We start from the raw sequence: 22348 nt of genomic DNA, 5'->3' as shown, positions 1-22348 counted from the left end.
ATAGTTTTTACAGTGACAACATTCACTTTCTCTACACTCCTTGGTTATGAAAATAAGTCACAACTTGCTAATTCCCTAAATGTAGGTTCATTTCTCTAACTAAGCTATTCGAAGTTTAAATGCAGGAAACTTGCTGCTGACGGCTAACCTCACCGCACTCTCGGTGTCGAGGGGGATGGAGAGAGAGAGAGAGAGAGACTTCTCTGTCCCCTGCTTTTAGCCTGTGTGTAATAATATACCTTTCATAATTAATTAACCCTCAAACATTGACTGAAGACAAGGGAGACTGATTTATTGATGGCCCAGGAGCAGTCTCAATCTTACCATATCAGTTGGAATTGATGGAAAGTTAAAAGAAATCTTAATTGCCCCTCCTGTCTCCCCATTTGTTGTGGTTTATGAAATTTAGACATGTTCAAGTGAGAGGAGTAAGTTTCTCACTTGTTATATTACCAGTTTGTGCTGTGTTCACCTGGTATTCAGATTGGCAGTGTAACACCAAGATGTACTCCTTCCTCTGGAATCGATGACTTGGTTACATTTCATGACAGTGCGTTCACTTCACAACCCCCCATCTCACAGCGCTAGCCTAACACAAATTGAATAATCTTCGGTGAGCTTACCTACCATCTACATTTTAGTGCCGTTGCCACTTGGGCTTCTGATTGCAACTAATTTGAATGTGTATTCGATAGGGGAAGTATGCCACACGCACTGAGCAGTGCGATTTCACCTAACGCTTGAGCACCAATGGGGGATGGTGCGGTGATCTTTAATACCTCCTCTCTCACGTTCATGGCGCCAGTTCAGTTATGCTGCTGATTGCATTAATTGTGACCCTTGATGGATCCACTGTCTCCAACTGTAATCCCGTCTCATCTAATATAGTTCAATTGGAATTGAAGTGTGCTGTAACAATAATCAATCACTGGATGAGCTGTTCTCTTGTGTAGCGTCCATGGATCCTATGAAGTGTAAATCCTGTGTTTCTAACAAAGTACAAAGGCGCTGATCTGCAGTTCAAAAGTGTTGTCACGTCTCAAAGGGCAGGTGGATTGGAAGACCATTAATTAAAGTGACAATTGTTTGCTTTTTTTAGAAACTAATTCCAATTATTTGGTTACTGTTACTAACCTGCGATTCTGAAATCTTGCTGTGAAAGTACATGATGTCATTCCGCTGTGTTTATTTTAGTTGAACATCCAATTTGTAACTATCGACTTTGGCTGTGAAACTGACTAGGTGACACAGTCCCAGGGCATCTCTGACTGTATCCACTTCTTTCTGTATGTTAAACGGCATAAAGACATGGTGTAGTAAATGTAAGCTAACAAAAACTGATGCCTCACACCCAAAAGCCTGGAATCAGAAATGGCCATTAGGCCTATAAAGCCCTTTCTACAGTACACGCATGACTACTACTATGACCTGTTTCTCCCCTTCCCCCATGTACTTCGCCACCACCACCATCGCCCAAGATCTCGCACTCTCTTCCTAACGCCTATGTAAGTCAAACTGATTAAAATCTCTAACCTTGAACCCCCTTTCTTTACAAGTATTTGTCCAGTTCCTTTTTTAAAGTATCAGCTGACTCAAAATAAGCTACTTTTCCTGTTATAAAGCACATATTGGAAGGTTTTCATTGTGCACCAGCTGCTGCTAAACTGTAAATATGTTCCTTATAAATGTGATTATTTATTTTGCTACACCTAATGTACGGAGGAAACCGCCCCCTGAGGTGTTTGTGCATCCACAATATAGCAGTTTCTTCTAAACTCACTCTTCTCTAGCCAATCCCCATGCAACAAAGTAGGTAAAACTACGAGAGCCATGCGCGGGCGATGGCAGCTCTGTGCCTTCCCCTCCCGCCTGTCTGCTCTGAAATCTATTTGTAGGTTAAACAAAAATATCAATTTGAAAGTGTACCCTACCAATTTTGAGACCTGTTTCCAGTACTAAATGTGGTGTCTGTCACAGATGCTGCTACGAGGATCTAACTGTTCCACTGATCTGCCTGTTCCAGATATCTGATATCAAAAGCGATTACAGGACCAATCTTCCATCCAGCTACCAGGGACACTGTTACCAGTGTTGCATAATATGATGACTCGGTTGTTATGTTAGTGGTGTCATTTTTAATTTCATTTATTCCTTTCCAGTCTCGGGTGAGGTAAAGTTTCATCTTTTCAGATTAATAGCCATTCCTTCAGCCCAGAGTTCAGAGCACTCTTGTTTAACTTTCCATTCACATGTCACAGTGTGAACAAGCTTTGTTTTTCTACTTACTGATAGTCAATTGGAAAAATAAAAGTTCCTTTTTTAAAATTTGGGGTTTGTAAATGTTCCCTGATTTTTCTTCCTCGTCCCTGTGCTCGCGGATCTACATTGGCTCCCGGTCCAGCAACGCCTCAATTTTTAAAATTCTCATCCTTGTTTTCAAATCCCTCCATGGCCACTCCCCTCCCTATCTCTGTAACCTCCTACAACCCTCCGAGATCTCTGCGCTCATCCAATTCTGGCCTCTTGTGCATCCCCGATTTTTAATCGCTCCACCATTGGCAGCCGTGCCTTCAGCTGCCAAGGCCCTAGGCTCTGGAATTCTCTCCCCAAGCGCCTCCACCTCTCTCCTTTTTAAGACACTCCTTAAAACCCACCTCTTTGGCCAGGCTTTTGGTCACCTGTCCTAATAGCTCCTTATGTGGCTTGGTGTCAAATTTTGTTTGATAACGCTCCTGTGAAGCGCCTTGGATGACGGTGCTGTTTACACATTGTGGTTGTCCTCTTCCCTTGGTACTGTATCTTCAGGTGAGAAAGTGGGACAGCCCAAACCGTAGACACCTCCGTAGTTACTGGCATTAGACTCAAATTGATGCACCGAAATGTGAAAGGATGCTTTCTGTCGCCCTCTCTGAGGTGACCTGGAAACCTGAAGAAGTGGCATCTGAGCTGCAGTCTCTTGAGGGCCACTAATCCACTTTTCTGTACATCATCTGATACTGTTTGTATGGCGAGGCCAGACGTTTAAAGTATGGTAGATGGAGAATGGGGCTGATATGGCACTGCTCAGTTATCCTGAAACTTCCACTGCCATCAGACAGAAGATACTTTAATCTCATTAGGCCTTGAATCAAACATGGAAGTGAGAGGTGAAGGGAAATATTAGAATTTACTTCATCACCCAGTCCTGTAATGTTTACCTTTTTTAGTATGATGATGATGCACATTTATAGAGCGACCATTTTGTTTCTGTTTTCTGGCATTAGTGATGGAAGGAAAGCATCAGTATGTTTTTGCTATCAAAAAATTGCAATTGTTGTTTACAGGCAAAACTCTTGGTGCCTGCAGCAAGGTGCTGTTTCCCTACACCTTTCCCCTCTCATTGATTTCAGTGGGATAAAACCTGTGTAGCTTTGAGTGGATTTCAAAGTGACTCCTTGCTACATAAAATAATTACTCAATCAGCTACACACATACTCGCTGCCTGCTCTGCGAGTGGAAAATAATTATCAAATTGACTGGTGCAATCGAAGTTCAAAGGCACACCTGTCAACTCTCTCTGTTCACATTATCCTTACCTGTGACTAATTATCTTGTGAAAGATTCTGAATTGATTAAATTATCCTAAGTGGCCCTAAGGAACAGCAATTGTTCCGTTCTCTTTTCCCCCCCCCCCCCCCCCCCCCAAAAGAACCAGAGTGAAGCCTTTTCATATTGTGTAACCTGGCATTTTAAATGTCTCCCAGCACTTTAAATGCAATGAAGACACTCTGTTACACAACAGTGTTCCCTTTTATGGCATGTGCAGCTCACTTTGCAGGAATCCCTCAACCGGAAGACTTTGCAGTGCGGCAGTCGTTCACTTACAAACAAGTCTGTGCTAATAGGTTGCAGACATTGTATAATGTAGCCAGCATGGATTACTTTGACCAGGTGGGGGCGTTAGGGTGAGGGTATACAACCTGACAAAATGTCTTGCCATGTCCATGAAATCAGTTCATAGTGGTGTGACCCACAGATAAAAGTGGACATTTAAGGCAAGGAAAGGGTGAAAACTGTCATGTCTCCACCCTCCCTAGCCACTCATATGTGGTTGAGTCTTAGTTGTTGGTATAAAGGAGAACCTTGCGTGAGAAAGTGGCATTATTTTCGGCATATGCGTATGTCCCAGTATTTGTTATCAGTTGTACCATCACATAAAAGTGAGGCCTTTCATCGTTGTTGGTGGGGGGGTGGGTGGGGGGCAGGGGGGAGAGTGGTGGAGGAGCATGTGAAACTAGAAGACAAAGGGGTTTGAATAAACAGTGTCTTGTCACTTACGGTGTTTTCATTTTAATGTAAAGGTGCACCTACTGGTGTGGTACTGAGCATACAGACTAGGAAGGCCCCACATTTGATCTCTTGTTGGTGTTAAATTAGCTTGTGTCAGCTGAGACACTGGTTTGGCATTACAATTGCCTTCAGCATGCCTGGACTAGGCAGGGGAAAAAATATCAGCCAGGGTTCCAGTCTGCATTGCTTCCAGTGACGTGCTAGAAAGTGCATGCGTGTGGACTTCGATGAGGACAACATCAGGATTAGTTGATAACATTAGGCCACGATTTTAAATCCCCCTGCCGGGCAGGGAGCCTTTTAAAATGAGGGGAATGACTTGCCCCTCCGATCCCGCTGCTTTTCTGCCGTGTCCCGATGCTAACCTGCTCTTTTGAACCGGGCACCTGACCCAAGCTGGTCCAGGGCCTGATCTGCTATTTTAGTCTGAGGCCTGAGCAAGGCAGCAATGACTGCTTCCCTGCCAGGCCAAACCTACCAGAAGGTGGATCTTGACCAGTGGCGGTCCAGAAGGTAAGTCTTTCCATTTTTATTTTAGGTTTCCTTGTGAGCCAGGGGGAGGAGCGGAACCTTTGTCCACTGACACCCGACCCCTCTTTCCACTTACCTAAATGTCAGAGGCCAATCCCGCAGGTCCCTGGCTGCAGCATCCTGATGGCGATTTTCCACTCCCGCCTGTCGGTCAGGTAGTGCATGTAGCCGAGTTTGGGTGGGGCTCCGGTGAAAGTGATGGACTATGTCCACGGATTTCCTGGAAGCACCTCCTGCTTCATGGCTCGCGAGCATCCTACCCCATTAAAATCGGGGCCTCTGTGTAATCTTACTTCCTGGATAATACAGCATTTTCAGTGTGTTGGCTGTACAAATTTTCATTTTACAGCTAAGTGTATTTGCGATGTCCTGTGTTTGTCTGAACTTGTTCACCTGATTTATTGTGTCTCCAAATGCTTTTGGGAAACTTGATCCCTTTGGTTTCCTTGTTTTCACTCTTAATCTACCAACCCTGTTTGCTCTCATTAATCTGTGATTTCTCTTTATCAATGCAGTGCGATGCTCTTCGATATGAGGGGTCCACTATAAATACACGTGGTTGCTTAACTAGAAAAAATTGTTGGCAGTTGTGCGGAGCTGAGCTTCCGACCTATTATCCTCTCCATCACCAAGACAGCCTACTTCCACCTCCACAATATCCGTCTACATCCCTGCCTCAGCCCACCTGCTGCTGAAACCCACATCCATGCTTTTCCCTCCAGATTCGACTATTCTAATGCTCTCCTGGCCGGCCTTCAACCTTCCACCCTCCATTAACTTCAGCTCATCCAAAACTCTGCTGCCTGTATCCTAACTCGCACCAAGTCCCGTTCACCCATCGCCCCATGCTTGCTGACCTGCATTGGCTCCGGGTCTTGCAAATCCTCGTTTTTTAAAATTTTTGTTTTTACCTCGCGCCCTCCCTATTTCTGCAACCTCCTCCGAGATCTCTGTGCTCCTCCAATTCTGGGTGCTCGTGCATCTTGCCGTTGGCAGCCGTGTCTTCAGCTGCCTTGACCCTAAGCTCCGGAATTCCCTCCCAAAACCTCTCTACCTCTCCTTTAAGAAGCTTCTTAAAACCTACCTCTTTCACCAAGCTTTTGGTCACCTGTCCTAATATCTCTCTGTGGCTCGGTGTCAAATTTTGTCTGAACACTCCTGGGATGTTTTACTATGTTAATGGAGCTATATAAATGCAAGTTGTTGTGTGGTAAACCACTTTTATCGTTCACTATCGTTACACTATAGTTATCACTGTTATATCGTTACTCTATGGTTATCACTGTTCACACTGTTGTATCACTATACGAGGTCACCTCTTGTCACGCTGTTATACCTGGGCTGACCACTGCTGACTCCGCCCATGGCTCCACCTACCTGCCCAGGTATAAAGGTGGTCGACTGGCTGGCATTCCTCCTTGTTGGATCCGATCACCCACGAGGGTGGGCTCTGTTATTTAGCCAATGAAAACCTATAGTTACTTTCTTAACTCGTCGCTTTTCATTGGATGAATTGATAGGTATATCAATTTTATTGGCTAAATTTTAAAATGTCGTTACTTGAGCAGCCAAACGACCAGCCAAACGACCAGCCAGACGCCCAGCTACAACAGCCACAGCAGCCGGCCTGGCTGCGAGCCCTCCGACCACCGTACCTGGATCTAAACCCACAGGCAGCAAACTCAGCCCTCGACTTCGAACACTGGCTGAGCTGTTTCGAATCCTACCTGGGAGAATCCGGCGTGCCTCAGAGATCCAAGCTAAGAGTTCTGACCGCCCAAGTGAGCCCTAAAGTATTCGCACTCATCCAGGACCTTACTACATACGAGGCCGCCATCAACCTGCTGAAACAACAGTACCAGAGCCCGGTAAATTCCATGTATGCCAGACATCTCCTAAGATCCCGCCCGCAACAGCCAGGAGAGTCTGTAGATGAATTTTTACGGGCGCTACAAACACTCGGCAGGGACTGTGACTTTAAAGCGGTAACAGCGGCAGAAAACACTGAAGATAATATCCGCGATGCCTTCGTGAAAGGCCTGCGGTCCGACTACTCACGGCAAAGACTGCTTGAAGCAAAGGACCTCGACCTGAACACAGCTGCAGCCCTCGCTCGCTCCCTAGAAGTGGCCCATCGGGACCTCGAGGCATACTCCAGGTACTGTAATTCGCGACCCTGGGACTCGGGACCGACCCCGACCGCAATACCCCTCGCAGCGCCGCCCCTGGGACCTACCTCAGCGTCGGCGTCCCGGACCCGATCGGGACCGCCACCCCCGGTACCGGCTGCGACATCGGAGCCCCGCGATCGGGCCGCCGGCTGCTTCTGCGGCCAGGCGAAACACCCGAGGGCGCGCTGCCCAGCGAGAAACGCGACGTGCTCAAGCTGCCTGAAGAAAGGCCACTTTGCTAAGGCCTGCAGAGGGAGATCAACAGAGGCCAGCAATGCCTCATGCGAGTTGTGGGGGCGGCCATCTTCCATCAAGGCCACAGATGCCAGCATCCCCACGTGAGAGTTATGGGGCGGCCATCTTTGATCCAGGCAACCGACACCAGCAGTGCCTCATGTGAGCTGTGGGGGCAGCCATCTTCTCCGCCATTTTGTCCAACCACGTGGGCGCCGCCATTTTACCCACCACACTCGACCGCCACCTTGCCTCCAGACCCGACCACCGCCTCACCCGCAGACTACAGCAGCTCGCTCAGCCATACACTAGCCTCCGTCACACTGGACCAAGCCCGCCCGCATCACCTGTCCAAGTCCATGATGGACATCAAAGTAAACGGCCGCGCCACGACCTGCCTGTTCGACAGCGGAAGCACGGAGAGTTTCATCCACCCAGACACGGTGAGCCACTACTCCCTCACTGTCCGGCCAACGCGCAACCGGATCTCGATGGCATCGAGGTCCCACGCCACAGACATCAGCGGCTACTGTGTTGTGACCCTGTCGGTTAAGGGCACGGAGTATAAAAATTTTAAACTCCTCGTCCTGCCCCAGCTCTGCGCTGCCGTCCTACTAGGGCTGGACTTCCAATCCCACTAGGGCTGGACTTCCAATCCCACCTCAAGTGTCACTCTAGCATACGGTGGACCCCTCCCCCCACTCAGTCGACAACCAGCAGCTTTTAAACCGCCTACCGCGTAACACCTGCGGCCTATCCACCCTCAAGGTCCCGCCACCTTCCCTGTTCGCTAACCTCACCCCCGACTGCAAACCCGTCGCTACCAAGAGCAGGCGGTACAGCGCCGGGGACAGAGCTTTCATTAGCTCTGAGGTGCAGCGTCTCCTGAAGGAGGGCATCATCGAGGGGAGCACCAGCCCCTGGCGTGCCCAGGTCGTAGTCGTTAAGACCGGCAATAAAAACCGCCTGGTCATCGACTACAGCCAAACCATAAACCGGTACACCCAGCTGGATGCATACCCACTTCCCCGCATATCTGATATGGTCAATCAGATTGCACAATACCGAGTATTCTCTACCATCGACCTTAAGGCGGCCTACCACCAACTCCCTATCCGCCCTGAGGACCGCCAGTATACCGCCTTCGAGGCGAATGGCCGCCTCTACCACTTCCTTAGGGTTCCCTTCGGCGTCACCAACGGGGTTTCGGTCTTCCAAAGGGAGATGGACCGGATGGTTGACCAGAACGGGCTGCACGCCACGTTCCCCTATCTAGATAACGTCGCCATCTGCGGCCGCGACCGGCAGGACCATGATGTTAATCTGGAAAGATTCCTCCGTACGGCCCAATGGCTGAACCTCACCTACAATAAGGAGAAATGTGTGTTTAACACCTCGCGCCTTGCCATCCTCGGCTGCGTAGTAGAGAACGGAGTCATCGGCCCCGATCCCGAAAGAATGCGCCCCCTCATGGAGTTACCCCTCCCCCACTGTCCAAAGGCGCTGAAGAGTACCCTGGGGCTCTTCGCCCACTATGCCCAATGGGTGCCCAATTATGCGGACAAAGCCAGACCCCTCATGAAGTCCACATCCTTCCCCCTTACGGAGGAAGCGTGCGCAGCCTTCTCCCTCATTAAGGGAGACATTGCTAAGGCCACAATGCACGCGGTGGATGAGTCCATCCCTTTTCAAGTGGAGAGCGATGCATCCGACTTCGCCCTAGCCGCTACCCTTAACCAGGAGGGGAGACCGGTGGCCTTCTTCTCAAGGACCCTACAGGGCCCTGAGATCCGACACTCGTCTGTCGAGAAGGAGGCCCAGGCGATCGTGGAGACTGTACGACGCTGGAGGCATTACCTGGCAGGCAAACGATTTACCCTCCTCACCGACCAGCGTTCGGTCGCTTTTATGTTTAATAACAAGCTGAGGGGCAAAATCAAGAACGACAAGATCTTGAGGTGGAGAATCGAGCTCTCCACCTACGATTATGATATCTTGTACCGGCCAGGTAAGCTGAACGAACCCCCTGATGCTCTATCACGAATTACATGCGCCAACGCGCAAATTGATAGACTTCAGACCCTCCACAACGACCTCTGCCACCCCGGGGTCACCAGACTTTACCACTTCATTAAGGCCCGCAACCTGCCCTACTCCATCGAGGAGGTCAGGACCATGACCAGGAACTGCCAGACCTGTGCCGAGTGCAAACCGCATTTCTTTAGGCCGGACAGAGCAAGCCTGACCAAGGCCACCCGCCCCTTCGAGCGCTTGAGCATCGATTTTAAGGGGCCCCTCCCGTCCTCTGACTGTAATGTGTACTTCCTCAACATTGTTGATGAGTACTCCCATTTCCCCTGCCCAGACATGACCAGTACCACGGTCATTAAATGCCTGAACGGCCTCTTCGCCTTGTTCGGGTTCCCAAACTATATACATAGCGACCGGGGCTCCTCCTTCATGAGCGAGGAACTCCGTCAGTTCCTACTAGCGAGAGGTATTGCTGCAAGCCGGACCACCAGCTACAACCCCCGAGGGAACGGCCAGGTGGAAAGAGAGAACGCGACTGTATGGAAGGCCGTCCTCTTAGCCTTAAAGTCTAAGGGCCTCCCAACCTCCCGCTGGCAGGAAGTCCTCCCGGCAGCGCTGCATTCCATCCGGTCACTACTTTGCACTGCCATTAACGCCACCCCCCATGAACGAATGTTTGTTTTCCCCAGGAAGTCGACTACGGGAACCACGCTACCAACCTGGCTGACCTCTCCAGGGCCCGTCTTGCTGCGAAAGCACGTGAGGGCCCATAAAACGGACCCCCTGGTCGAGAGGGTGAACCTCCTGCACGCCAACCCCCAGTACGCCTATGTGGCATACCCAGACGGGCGGGAGGACACAGTCTCCTTACGAGACCTCGCACCCTCGGGCATTCCGGAGACACCACCTTTACCCCCCCCCCCCACCCCCCCAATTCCAGCCCAGGTAGACGGCATGCCGGAGCCCCACGAGCCTTCGCCGACCACGCAGACACCAGCATTAACACCGGATAATGCAACACCGCCGCTGCGACGATCAGAAAGGCTTACGAGGCCTCCGGACAGACTGACATACCAGAACTGGTAGTACACTTCACCCCGCCGGACTCAAATCTAAACAAGGGGTGAATGTGGTAAACCACTTTTATCGTTCACTATCGTTACACTATAGTTATCACTGTTATATCGTTACTCTATGGTTATCACTGTTCACACTGTTGTATCACTATACGAGGTCGCCTCTTGTCACGCTGTTATACCTGGGCTGACCACTGCTGACTCCGCCCATGGCTCCACCTACCTGCCCAGGTATAAAGGTGGTCGACTGGCTGGCATTCCTCCTTGTTGGATCCGATCACCCACGAGGGTGGGCTCTGTTATTTAGCCAATAAAAACCTATAGTTACTTTCTTAACTCGTCGCTTTTCATTGGATGAATTGATAGGTATATCATGTTGCAGGTCAGTCTGGCTGTAGGATTGTGTTGATTCTGAGAGGAGGGATGTGCAAGCCACGGTTGGCTGTTGAAATGTCAGCCTCTTCAGTGAGCAGGAGGTGTGCAAAGGTCAGCGCTGTGGGTTTTATCCAGTGTAAAAAGATGCCATCCTGATGAAATGGGCCCAGGAGCTCCTGGTAATTTATTCCTCAGTGGTAGAGGAAACATTACAAGTGCATAGCAGGTAGAAGCGTCTGTATAAAAGCGGCAGTGTTAGCAAAATGGAGATGGAAATAGAAAGCGTAATATTAAAAAATTCAAAACAGAAAAATGAAAGTTTGCATTGGAATTATTTATCTTTTTCTGGGCAGATGTATGGCGGAACCCACAGAAATGGTTCTTACTAAGCAAACCTTCGCTTCGACTTTTAGGAAGAAATGATTCCACCCACATATCTCCAGATAGCTGAGAAGCTGTTCTAGCTGTGACAGTAGCTGCTGAAAGTGACTTGTGAAATCGAACACAAAGCCGTGAAATGTAGGAATGTGGTAAAGTGTGCAGCGCTCAGCCCCTTTGTTTAAATAAGATTAACATTGCATGTGTGGTTGTAAATGTTAAATATTCAAATATTTAATATAGTCACTATAATGAAGGGGTGGGCCTAGATAAATGAAGTATGAAAAGGCTGTTTGTTTTGCCTTAATCTGCATTAATTGAGAAAACTGTGCTCCACCCTTCTTTACTTTCGGATCTATTTAAAGCACCATCCCCTCCCCCAAATTCTCCTCACCTGAAAGCCCTGACTCTCATTGGGAGTATGATTCAATGGGAGCCTGTTGTCCTCTGCTACCATATCCAAGTGGCCATTCATGTGCAACTAAAGATATCAGAAGACTGTTCGTTTGTGGTGAGGGGGGCTTCTTGTCACCCAACATCTGCACACATGCATTTTTCAGCAGGAATCACCAGATAGTGATCCTGGCTGGTTGCTTTACCCCTCCCTAACCGTGGCGCACCGAAGCCAATTGCAGCACACTCGAGCACTGATGCCGCTGATTCCAGCTAACTCAGCCAACTGTGGTTAAATTCCAAATTGAGCAATACATTTGCCAGCTGAGCCTTTGGGGACCTTGCCTCCTGTTGATAAATGTGCAGTGCGGTTCTTATCATTTGATTGGGAAATCATTATTGATTTGCTTGTATATGATGTCATTGCAATGGGAACAACCATCTTTTCCAGCAAGCTCAAAATAGCAATGATCCTGCTTTAGAATGTTATAGCATGGTATAAAAGTCTGTTTGATACAGGACAAAGTTTAGTCGATTGTATACAATTTAATCCTGATGAATGCCTGGCTATGTAATTTGCTAGAACAAAGAAATACTATAATTGAACCAGGGTTTCTGTGCATGGTATATCTGAAACTTGCATATTTTTGTACCACTCTGTTCATTTAATGATTGAAGCTAAAGATTCTTCTTGACTGAAGTAACAAAAGCACATCAAACCTCTTAAATTGGAGTTTCATTTAAAATTCAATGGAAAAATAAAGATATTTTACAAATTTAAACAGTTCTTATGCACAAACGGAGGTCAAGTTCAGCACATGAGGACTAGGACTGTAAAAATGGCATGAGCATTAGGGACAAGGCTGCAGTTATAAAAGCACATGGGGCACTACCCAATACTGGAGTGCTTTTCTATTCCAAAGTCTGCTGCTTATCAGGCAATGTACAGAAACAGAAAGTCTCATGTTGCTATGACACCAGCACATTGAAACTGAGAAGACTGCTTTCCACAGGAAGATCTAGCAGAATGCTGCCTGCCTGTGGGGCACTGTGTGGCGTTTGGGTTTTGTTTTATATGGCTGGGTTTCCTCTGCTAGGACTGGTTGTGCTGCCACAAATGGGGCAGGATAGTGGCAGAACATGCACGCAGATCACGTGGCAACACCCATCGCCCCGTTCCAAATCCGACTGCTGCTGTTCTCTCCAGTCTCACCTGGGAAGGACATTAGCTGCCTTTTTCTCACCTGTATGTAAATGACGAGGGGGAGGCAGAGGCTGGCAAGCTACCCAACTTTCCTTGCTTTCTACCTGCGCCCCCATTGCCTCAGGGCCTCCAGTCAACAGGTGACTGTCATCTCTGGGACAGTAGCAGAAGTCCTGCAGGTGAACTTTATGGAGGGAGAGGGTGTAGTAGTAGTAGTAGGCATTTCTCCTTTCTCTCTCTATCCTCATCTCTCTTCCTCCCCCCCCCCCCCCCCTCCCCCAACAGCCCCAAAACCTTAGGCTTTGGTTCAGTCTGCAGCCTAACCTGAAAGTTGCACTCTGATCATCAGGGCCCTGTGTCCTCTTTAAACTGGGTGCCCTTTGGCTGCTGCAGCACTGCTGCATCTTTCTCTCCGTGCAGAGGCAGGCGCCCTCTTGGTGGCAAAGTTCTAGCGGGGTGTCCTCGCTGCATATTTCGCTGAGCACGGGATCATGCTTAGCTCTGATAACCTTCACAGTCAGTTATCCACCCACAACTGTCTAGGGTCATGCATGAAAAATGGCGATTTCGAGGAAGTACGCGTGAGTGACTGGCAGTTATTGCGCTGTGCGCCAGAAAAAGACGGTGCCTTCAGGAGATGGAGAGCTGACTTCCCAAAGACATTTGGTTGTTAACAGATGTGTAGTTCAGTTTGGTATCGTGTGATATCATCAGCAGCTGGAGGGGAAAAAGAACAGCTCTGAATTGGACCACAACATTTGAACTAATGCGCTGATTATAGATGGCATGCTGTTGAAATGTGGAATGATTTAAATTAGGAGCCAGATTGTTTGGCCTTTTTATATTGGGGTCAAAGTCTGTGCTAAGAAACTTGTGATACTGCAATAAGATGACGTATTGCTTGAGTGCAGGGCACGAGACAGCACAGGATAAGGGCAGGACTCCAATAATTCTATTTGTGTTGGCGCTGGTGCAGCACTAACAGCTGTCATGTGCACCACAGCACTAAAACTGTTCAGTTCAGCAACACAGTCTGCTTTGTTATTTCTTTTCCCTCAATTTCTCTTGAGATGCTGACTCCTTGCTAGGATACAGTTCCACTGTTACTGGCAGTCATCCAGCACTTGGCACAAGTGGTTGATTTCCCCCCCCCCCCCCCCCCCCCCCCCCACCCCTGTCATTTCCTACCAGTTTTCTCCCCTCCCTTTCCTCCTCGTCTGAGGGCGGTGACTCTTTGGTATCAGTGCTAATGGAATCATATCCCAGCAATCACGTCCACACACTTGTTTTCCAAAAGATATTTGTAGATTGCAGTTAGGAGTGGGCTGGGAACCCAAGCTGAATTTGCTTTTCCCCCTCTCTCTAGCCTAGGTAGTGCCCTCAGCACAAACCAGGGATGGATCATCTGGTCTCTTTGGCTCAGCACCACACCAGACAGTTCTTTTTAGACGCTTAACCGTCAGGACAGTCTGTTCTGTCATTTCAGTACCATTTTAAAAAAAAAAAAAGAGGTGACCGCCAAGTGGTTACGCAGCTGCTCTTAGGCCTTCACCTCTGTCCCTACATCTAACTGTTCACTAGGCGGTGTGTGTGAATGCGTCCTGATCATTGGTGCATGGAATTGAGGCATGGTCAAAGATGCAAGAAAAACCATCCTGGTTGACTCGTGTGCTCCAATTTATTTCCATCCCTCATTGTGGGAGATACCTTTTCTCTCTACTCCACTTTTCCCAAGAGCCTGGCCACTATCTGGAATTAGCCATGTAAGGAATCATTAATACAAACTCAAATTCTCCCACACTGTGACCTGGCCCATTGGAACACCAAAATGGCTGAACAACAGAATACAGGAAACTTTGGTTTATCCGTAGGTTAAAAGTCCAGAAAGCTCTATCTACCGGCAAAATTCAGGAGCCGTTTCCTATAAGTATTTTTACTTCTCGTTGCTTTTTTTTCCCCAGTCAGGCTCTACAAGGTCTGTAGCTAAGCAACAGCTTCAGCTAGAGATGCTTTTAAGCTGCAGCCGACTGTTTTGAAGCTGTTGCTAAGCAACAGGGTTTGTTGATTCACACACAGCTGAAAATCTCCGTATGTTTCAACATGTCCGGCAGTTTTGATCTAACGGCAACAGTTCGGTCCCGTCGGTGCCGGATATCACAAAGTTTCCTGTAGCTTCTTAAATGTTTAAATCTTGAATTTAATAGTCTCTAGGTGAGTACATATGCTGCTATGGTGGAGCACATGTATTCCTCCTGACAACGAGCTGGGCATAAAAGTTTCTTTGGGATCTATCTGCTTCTGGTTTCTCATTGTGTGCCTTCTTGTAGCTGTTGAATAGCAAGAGGCATATCTATGCCATTTCTGGGCCTTTCAATACAACAAACTGCTCTCCCAATTATTAACTGCTTCCTCTTTCCCCATGACCAGTCCTTGAACTAGATAAATCAATGGCCTGGATTTTGCGGTCAGTGCCGAAGTGAAGGTGCTCACTGCTGCCCTCAAAGAAAGCTGCCCACAAAGACCTAGCAATCTCTGTGGCGTCGATTTCACCTCTCCCGATGTTAATTTGAATCTGGCACCAAGTCTTGGGGATCTCCAGTGTCCAGCAACGGTGATGTCATCAAGCTGGCTAAGCAGCCAAGTCTAGGGGATCTCCAGCATCCAGCAACGGTGATGTCATCAAGCTGGCTAAGCAGCCAATCACATTGAAGAATTTCACAGACTGAAAACCAGGAAGTAAAATGCACTGATTTTCCTTCACTTTTTAAATCATTTTAGAGAGCAAAATAAAGATTAAGACATGCTCATGGGATTAAGGCGGAAGCTGAAATGTCACTTAAAAAAAAAAAAAAAAAATTAAAAAAAAAAAAAAAAGTTTTATTAAAAACCATGGAATATTTTATCATAATGGAAAAATTTGACATTCCACAAATATAAAATTAGTTTTTCAGGGCCAGAACAGTTGTTCAGCAGTAGTTTTGACTTAGTATGCCATTAAAAACCCAGTTACACCTCATTGAACAAGGCTTAACTTTTTCCGGGGGTTTCTAACAGCAATGTTACCGCGTAAAAAGGGGAAGTTCTGGTCCATTCAGTGATTTCAATTGATTGCCGACTACGGGGAGTTCAACAGCGCGCCCTATGGAGCATCAGGAAATGACTGACATCAACTTCTGGATTTCCGCGTTTAACTGCGTGTGCGGAAGCCAGAAATTGCTTTCAGTTTCACAGTTGTAATGATGGCGAACGCTGACCGTTTCGCCGTCATTACAACCGCAAATTCCGAGCCTTTACTTTCTCTGAAGATGCAATCATTTAAGAATTTTATTCCACTGCGCTGGAAAGGGTGAGTATAAGTTCTTGCTGTTCTCATTAGAAAATTTTAGTTAGAAAAATGTTGTCATTTTACAGCTCCGTGTTCTTAACACAAAGAAAAGCTTGCTGCTGTTATAACATTCTGTCTGTTACAAGGGAACTGGACTCTGGCTCCCAACTCAAGCTTTAAGAAAATATAGTACAGGAATCTTTGTGTTATCCGGAGGCTAAATGTCCGGCAAGCTGGAGCCACCGGCAAAAATCAGGAGCCGTTTCGCTAGTTTTTTTTTCTTTTCGTTGCTTTTTTCTCAACAGTCTGCAAGGTCTCGCTGAAGCTGTTGCTAAGCTACAGAGATGCTACAGAGAGTACGGCTGACTGTTTAGAAGCTGTTGCTAAGCAACAGGGTTTGTTGCCAGATACGGAGATCAAAATCTCCGTATGTTTCAACATTAACGCTTGTTTGTCCGGCAGTTTTGAGGGAACGGCAACAGCTCGGTCCCGTCGGTGCCGGATAGCACAAAGTTTCCTGTATTCTGGTTGAATTGAATAATTGTGATTGTGTAAAAAAGGTCAACTTTATTTCCAGAGTTTACTGTCAACAGAACTGCTCTGGATGTCAGTTTTGACGATTGATTTCAGCATTCCATGTGATGGTGCAGGAGAAAAAGGGCCTCCATTATTTATTTTGGTCATCAGATTAGCGAATTTTGCCTACAGCCTCAGCAGTTAGATAAAGATTCATTGTCAAAAAAAGACTGTTTTACGTCTTTTGTGGTGTCAACAAATTGTGAAATCCAGTTGCTGATCTGGTCAACAGATTCTCTTTGTGGCTGCCATTAATTGATGGGTCCTGTAGCTTTTCCAGTGTGCACCTGATAGCAGCAAGAGATTCCAAACTCAAGTCAACATCCCAAAAATTGGAGCCAAATGTTTTGATGCCATCAAAACTAGTCGACAGCAGATTGCCTCTGTGTAAATTGGTTGGAGTGTATGCATTTTTACACTTGCCAGCAGACCTCCCGTCACAGGATTACAAAAGGACAGGAGCATTATGCCATGTAACACAATATATTCTACTGCTACTGAAGTCGACTTGCATAGTCTGGCCTATCCTTGTTAAGGCTGCAAGGCCTAATTGCTGTAAACGGGTGCATCCTGAGGTTGGGGTCATTCCAGTTAGGCACATCCTGAGGACAACCGAAGGGTGACTGTAGTTTGGCAGTTACTTGTACCCTAGCTCCTCCCCAAGTTCAGGAAAAACAGCAAGAACTGATGGGGCATTTTTGTCTTAAATCACAAGATTGTGTTGCATCTGTAGCAAGGAATGAATTTACAGGAAACTTTTTTTTTTATCCGGGACTGGCGTGCCAGTTTATCAAAAAGTCCGGATTACAGAGAGGTATAGTAAAAGGTACGAGAGCCCCGTACATGGCCACAGATCCAGGCGTCCCTGTTGCATGGCAGTAGGTGCAGGAACCCCGGCCACAGACCAAGCATCCCTGTTGCACAGCAACAGGTGCAGGAACCCCGGTTACACGGCCACAGATCCAGGAACGGCCACTAATATGAAGTAAAACTTACCTGAACCTACTCCTGAATTTTGCCGGTTAACAGATTTGTGGCTATTTAGGTGCTGGTAAATCAAGAGTTTCCTGTACATTTATATAGCGCCAATCCTTAGGATTCCCCAAAGCATTTCGCAGCCAGTGAATTACTTTTGAAGTATAGTCACCATTAAGTAGGTAAATGTGACAGCCAATTTACACACAGCACAGTCTCGTGGACAGGAATGAGGTAGATGATCGGATAGTCTGCTAGTGGTGTTGGTTGAGGGATAAATGTTGGCCACACATTGGGAGTACTTCCTTACTCTTTATAAAGTGCCATGTGATCTTTTATATCCATCTGAACAGTCAAGATGTTGCCATGGTTTAATGGCCCAGATTTTGCGGTCAGCGGCGAAGGAACGGCGCTTGCCGTTATTCATGCTTACAGCTGCCCACAGACGTTTTGTGGGCTTTTGAGCGGCAATTTACGATTCTTGGAGATCAATTCCGGTACAGGGGCTCTGTGGCCTGTGTGAGCAGAGCAAGCAACAGCGTGGCTCTTCAACCAATCAGATTGAAGACTCCTCAATGAGGCATGCAGAGTCTAAACCAGGACGTATAAATTACAATATTTTAATTCATTGTGAAATCATGTACAGAAAGCAAAATAAAGAGGAGGAAAGATAGATGGGATTAAGAGAGTGAGGAAAGAAAAAATAAAAAAAGATTATTTTAATTTTAATTTTTTTAAAATCTCCAACAATAATTAAATTCTGAAGGAATGAGACTCCACATCTGTAAAATTAAATTTTCAGTGCCAGAGAGGTTGTTTAGCAATAATTAAGTGGGTAGTGCAGCAACTTCATGCCCTTGCATGGATTTCAATGCCGAGTCTATCTGCAAGGCACTGGTATAGTGCAGCTTGTGAAGGAGCAGTGCAAATCGGACAGCAGCTTCTGGATTGCCGCGTTTAACTGCACACGTGCGGAGTCCGGAAGCTGCTGTCCGATTTGCTCCATAACGGTGAGCACTGATGGCCTCATCGTTATCCTTAATGCAAAATCTGGGCCATTGTCTCATCTAAAATACGACACCTCCCTTAGTATTGCACTGAAGTGGCAGCCTAGATTATATGCTCAAATTCCTGGAGTGGGGCTTAAACCCATGATAATATGCTGACTGAAATGTGATGGTCACGTGTTGAATGCAAGATCATTTTAACGTACATAAATGATCTAGTTGATGATTAAGAGGACATAATCTGCCTATAAATAACATCACTGCTGGAATCTGGCAAATGGAGGGTGGGTTTGAAGGTTAATGGACTCGACCTTTAATCTCATTAGTAAAGTTGCCAAATCAACTTTTAACTTCCAAAAAATACATACATTTCAATGCTGATGAAATTAATTTCCTTTGAAAAATATAGGAACGGGAAGAAATCACAGAATAAATATAGACTGCTGTAATTTCAGGGCAGGAAATCAAGGGAGCTGTTTGTTTAGTAACTTATAATAAGACATGAGGGAAACCTTTTTAAGTTCTGGAGGCAGTACAGAGCAGAGCTACAAGGCTGATGCCCAGTGCCAGAGAATTTGAATTACGAGGGAAGACCAGAAAAGCCCAGGCTCGTTAGCTTTGAAAAGAGATGACTGTGGGGGCCTCTTAAAACTAAATGAAATATTACACAGTATAGAGAAGGCAAAACCAGAGCAATACTTCCAAGGCATGCCGTGAAAGTAGGACAAGGGCACACTGGTTCAAACTAGTGAAAGGCAAATTCGGGGCCTACATCAGTAATTTCTTCTTCGTACAAAAGTAGTCAGCATTTGGAATGGACTTCTGCTTAGGGTAATGGAGGGAAAAGATTTGGAATTAGAGACCATTAAGTGCTGTGGTGAGAGCACTTTGGGCTTTTCTGGATGCATGAACCATGATGGGTCAATAACCTTCCTCATCCATATCTATCTTGTGACCTTGCAGGCTGTGAAGTTTGTGCTGCATTGTCGTACAGAGTGTAGGTGTGTGCTGTCAGTGTGCAGCTTCCGTAAGATGTTTTAACATTGAATAAATAGTGCTTGTTGCTAAACATAAGACATTGTTTAGTGATCTGTGCTGGTTTGTATCATTTGCCCCTCTGTGCCTTGAATATGATGAGATTTTGTAAGTGTCAGCTTGGCCCATTGATAGCATTTTCACTTCTGGGTCAAAGTGTCATTGGTTCTAGCCCAACTCCAAGGATCTAAGCATATAATCTAGGCTGACACTTTGAATGCTGCACTGTCGGAGGTGCACTGTCGGAGGTGTGCTGTCTTTCGGGTGAGATGTTAAACTGATGCCTGTCTGTGTGCTCAGGTGGCTGTGAAGATCCCTTGGGACTGTTTGAAGAACAACCGTGGTGCTCTGGCTAACATTTATTCCTTAACCAGCATCTGCCATAATACATAGCTGGTCATTTATCTCATTGACGTATGTGGGACCATAAAGAAAGACAAAATAAGAGAAAGACTTGCATTTATATAGTGCCTTTCACGACCACCAGACGTCCCAAAGCGCTTTACAGCCAATGAAGTACTTTTTGAAGTGGAGTCACTGTTGTAATGTAGGAAATGCGGTAACCAATTTGTGCACAGCAAGCTCCCACAAACTGCACTGTGATAATGACCAGATAATCTGTTTAGTGATGTTGATTGAGGGATAAATATTGCCCAGGACACCGGGGATAACTCCCCTGCTCCTCTTCAAAATAGAGCCATGGGATCTTTTATGCCCACCTGGGGGGACAGACGGGGGCTCAGTTTAATGTCTCATCCGAAAGATGGCACCTCTGACAATGCAACACTCCCTCAGCACTGCACTGGAGTGTCAGCCTAGAGTTTTGTGCTCCAGTCTCTGGAGGGGGACTTGAAGCCATCACCTCTGAGGCAAGGGTGCCACCAACTGAGCCACAGCTGACAGTGCAAATTGGCTGCCATGTCTATCTTTTAAGAATAACATTTTTTGAACCGTAAGCCAATTTCTTTATTCACTAGAATTAGTTGTTGGATTTCTGATTGCGCAGGTAAAATATTAACTTTGCTGTATTGCAATCCATTTTATTGGCACCTTCAGCTATCTCTGTCCCAAAATCTGTTGCTGTACTGTCCTACAACAAGTAGAAGTGGCACTTTCCATCAGGAATTTTAACAATAACATTGGCATGAGTAGAAAACAGGAAATCTCATTTTATACACCGCGGGTGGTTCTCGCTACTGTTGACACAGTTGAGCACATTAATTGTAAGCTTGGCTCACTGTGCAGAGGAATACTGCACTGTCAGAGGTGTCCTCTTTTGAATGAGATGTTAAACCAAGGTTCTGCCTGCCTGTTCAGATGGACATAAAAGAATCCATGGTACAAGTTCAAGAAGAGTGGCGAATTTTCCTGGTGTCCTGGCCAACAATGATCCCACATTCAGTCTCACCAGAACAAATGAACTGGTCATTCACCGCATAGCAGTTTATGGGAACTTGCTGTGAACATATTGGCTACTAAATGAACTTACAAATCAATATGACTACATTTCAAAAGTAATTACTTTGCCATGAAGCACTTTGGGACATCCTGAGGCCATGGAAGGTGCTATATAAATACAAGTTCTTTCTTACTGCATCGCAGATTTACGTTTGATACTTTTTTTTCAACTGCATCTGCTGTTGGATTGTATTCTGAATGCAGCAAAAGTCAGTTGTAATGGGCGTTAATCTGAACTGCACTTGGTGCATGCAAATACAGTACTAGATTAAAAAGGACAAATCGGCAGGAACTGTTTTGAAGTGGTGGATAGAACCAGTTAGGCGATGACCCTCCCCCTCATGTGCTTGATTTCTTTTTTCTTACAGATATGGCATCAGTCCTGAAAACATTATATTGTATGGGCAGAGCATTGGTACCGTTCCGACCGTAGACTTGGCATCCCGGTATGAGTGTGCTGCCGTTATTCTGCACTCTCCTCTGACCTCAGGAATGCGGGTGGCGTTCCCAGACACCAAGAAAACATACTGCTTTGATGCATTCCCCAAGTAAGTGCACGTTGCTGTGGTTCAACTGGAGCTGGTCTGCCGGGCTGATTTCTTGTCAAATCCCACCCCCATCTTGTCCCTTTACAGTGACAACACAGCAGCTAGTCCTATTAACAAAATGCATGTTTGGAAAGCAATAGTTATAGAAAATAAATCACTCGTGACAAGGCCAACATAACTAAGTATGCTGCAGATGGCCTAGTCTACTGTATATTGTGTGACCTCCATTTATGTAATTATTAGAGTATATAGAGTAGATCATCGATGTTGGTAGTGAATTATAAAGCATAATTCAGTCAAGTGTTGTCACTGAGTTATGAATATTAGCTGAACCACAAGACTGAAATATTGCCCCATTTACTAGTTGTCTGGTTTTTTTTTTAAGTAACCTTAACTAGCATCTCTCTTGTACCATTTTTGTTGCTAATGTTGTGTGGCTGACTGATATTTTCTTTATAGTACAGAAGCTTTTCAAGCAGTAATATGCTGGAGCTTCCAGTGCTGTGAATCCTCTGCTGCCCCGCCCCCCCCAAATCCCCAATAGCAGAATGGATTCCGCAAAGCCTGCAACAGCATTTTGAATTGTGACTTTCTTTTCTGGTCACAGACATTTCCTGCAGGCTGGTGAAGCTTGCAGCCAGCAAAGTGGCGGCTGGCAGCGGCAGCTTTTTATATTTACCACGCTGACTAGCCCAAGTGTTT

The 22348-nt window shown here is 46.4% G+C and overlaps 1 protein-coding gene across 2 annotated transcripts in view; it reads left to right on the top strand.

Moving 5' to 3' along the window:
* Positions 1 to 22348, top strand: part of LOC147108138 (alpha/beta hydrolase domain-containing protein 17B-like) — an 80786-nt gene that overhangs the window by 41234 nt on the left and 17204 nt on the right. For both annotated transcript variants that reach the window (XM_086004637.1, XM_086004639.1), the window contains one exon: positions 21467 to 21646. In XM_086004637.1, the coding sequence (XP_085860763.1) occupies positions 21467 to 21646 (180 nt within the window). The remainder of the gene's footprint in view (positions 1 to 21466; positions 21647 to 22348) is intronic.

The sequence above is a fragment of the Somniosus microcephalus genome, chromosome 13 (assembly GCF_052327205.1).
Source record: "Somniosus microcephalus isolate GS21.2 chromosome 13, FLI_Smic_1.0, whole genome shotgun sequence".
Lineage (NCBI taxonomy): Eukaryota > Metazoa > Chordata > Chondrichthyes > Squaliformes > Somniosidae > Somniosus > Somniosus microcephalus.
The sequence above is the reverse complement of the archived record's forward strand: the minus strand, read 5'-3'. Positions and strand labels throughout refer to the sequence as shown.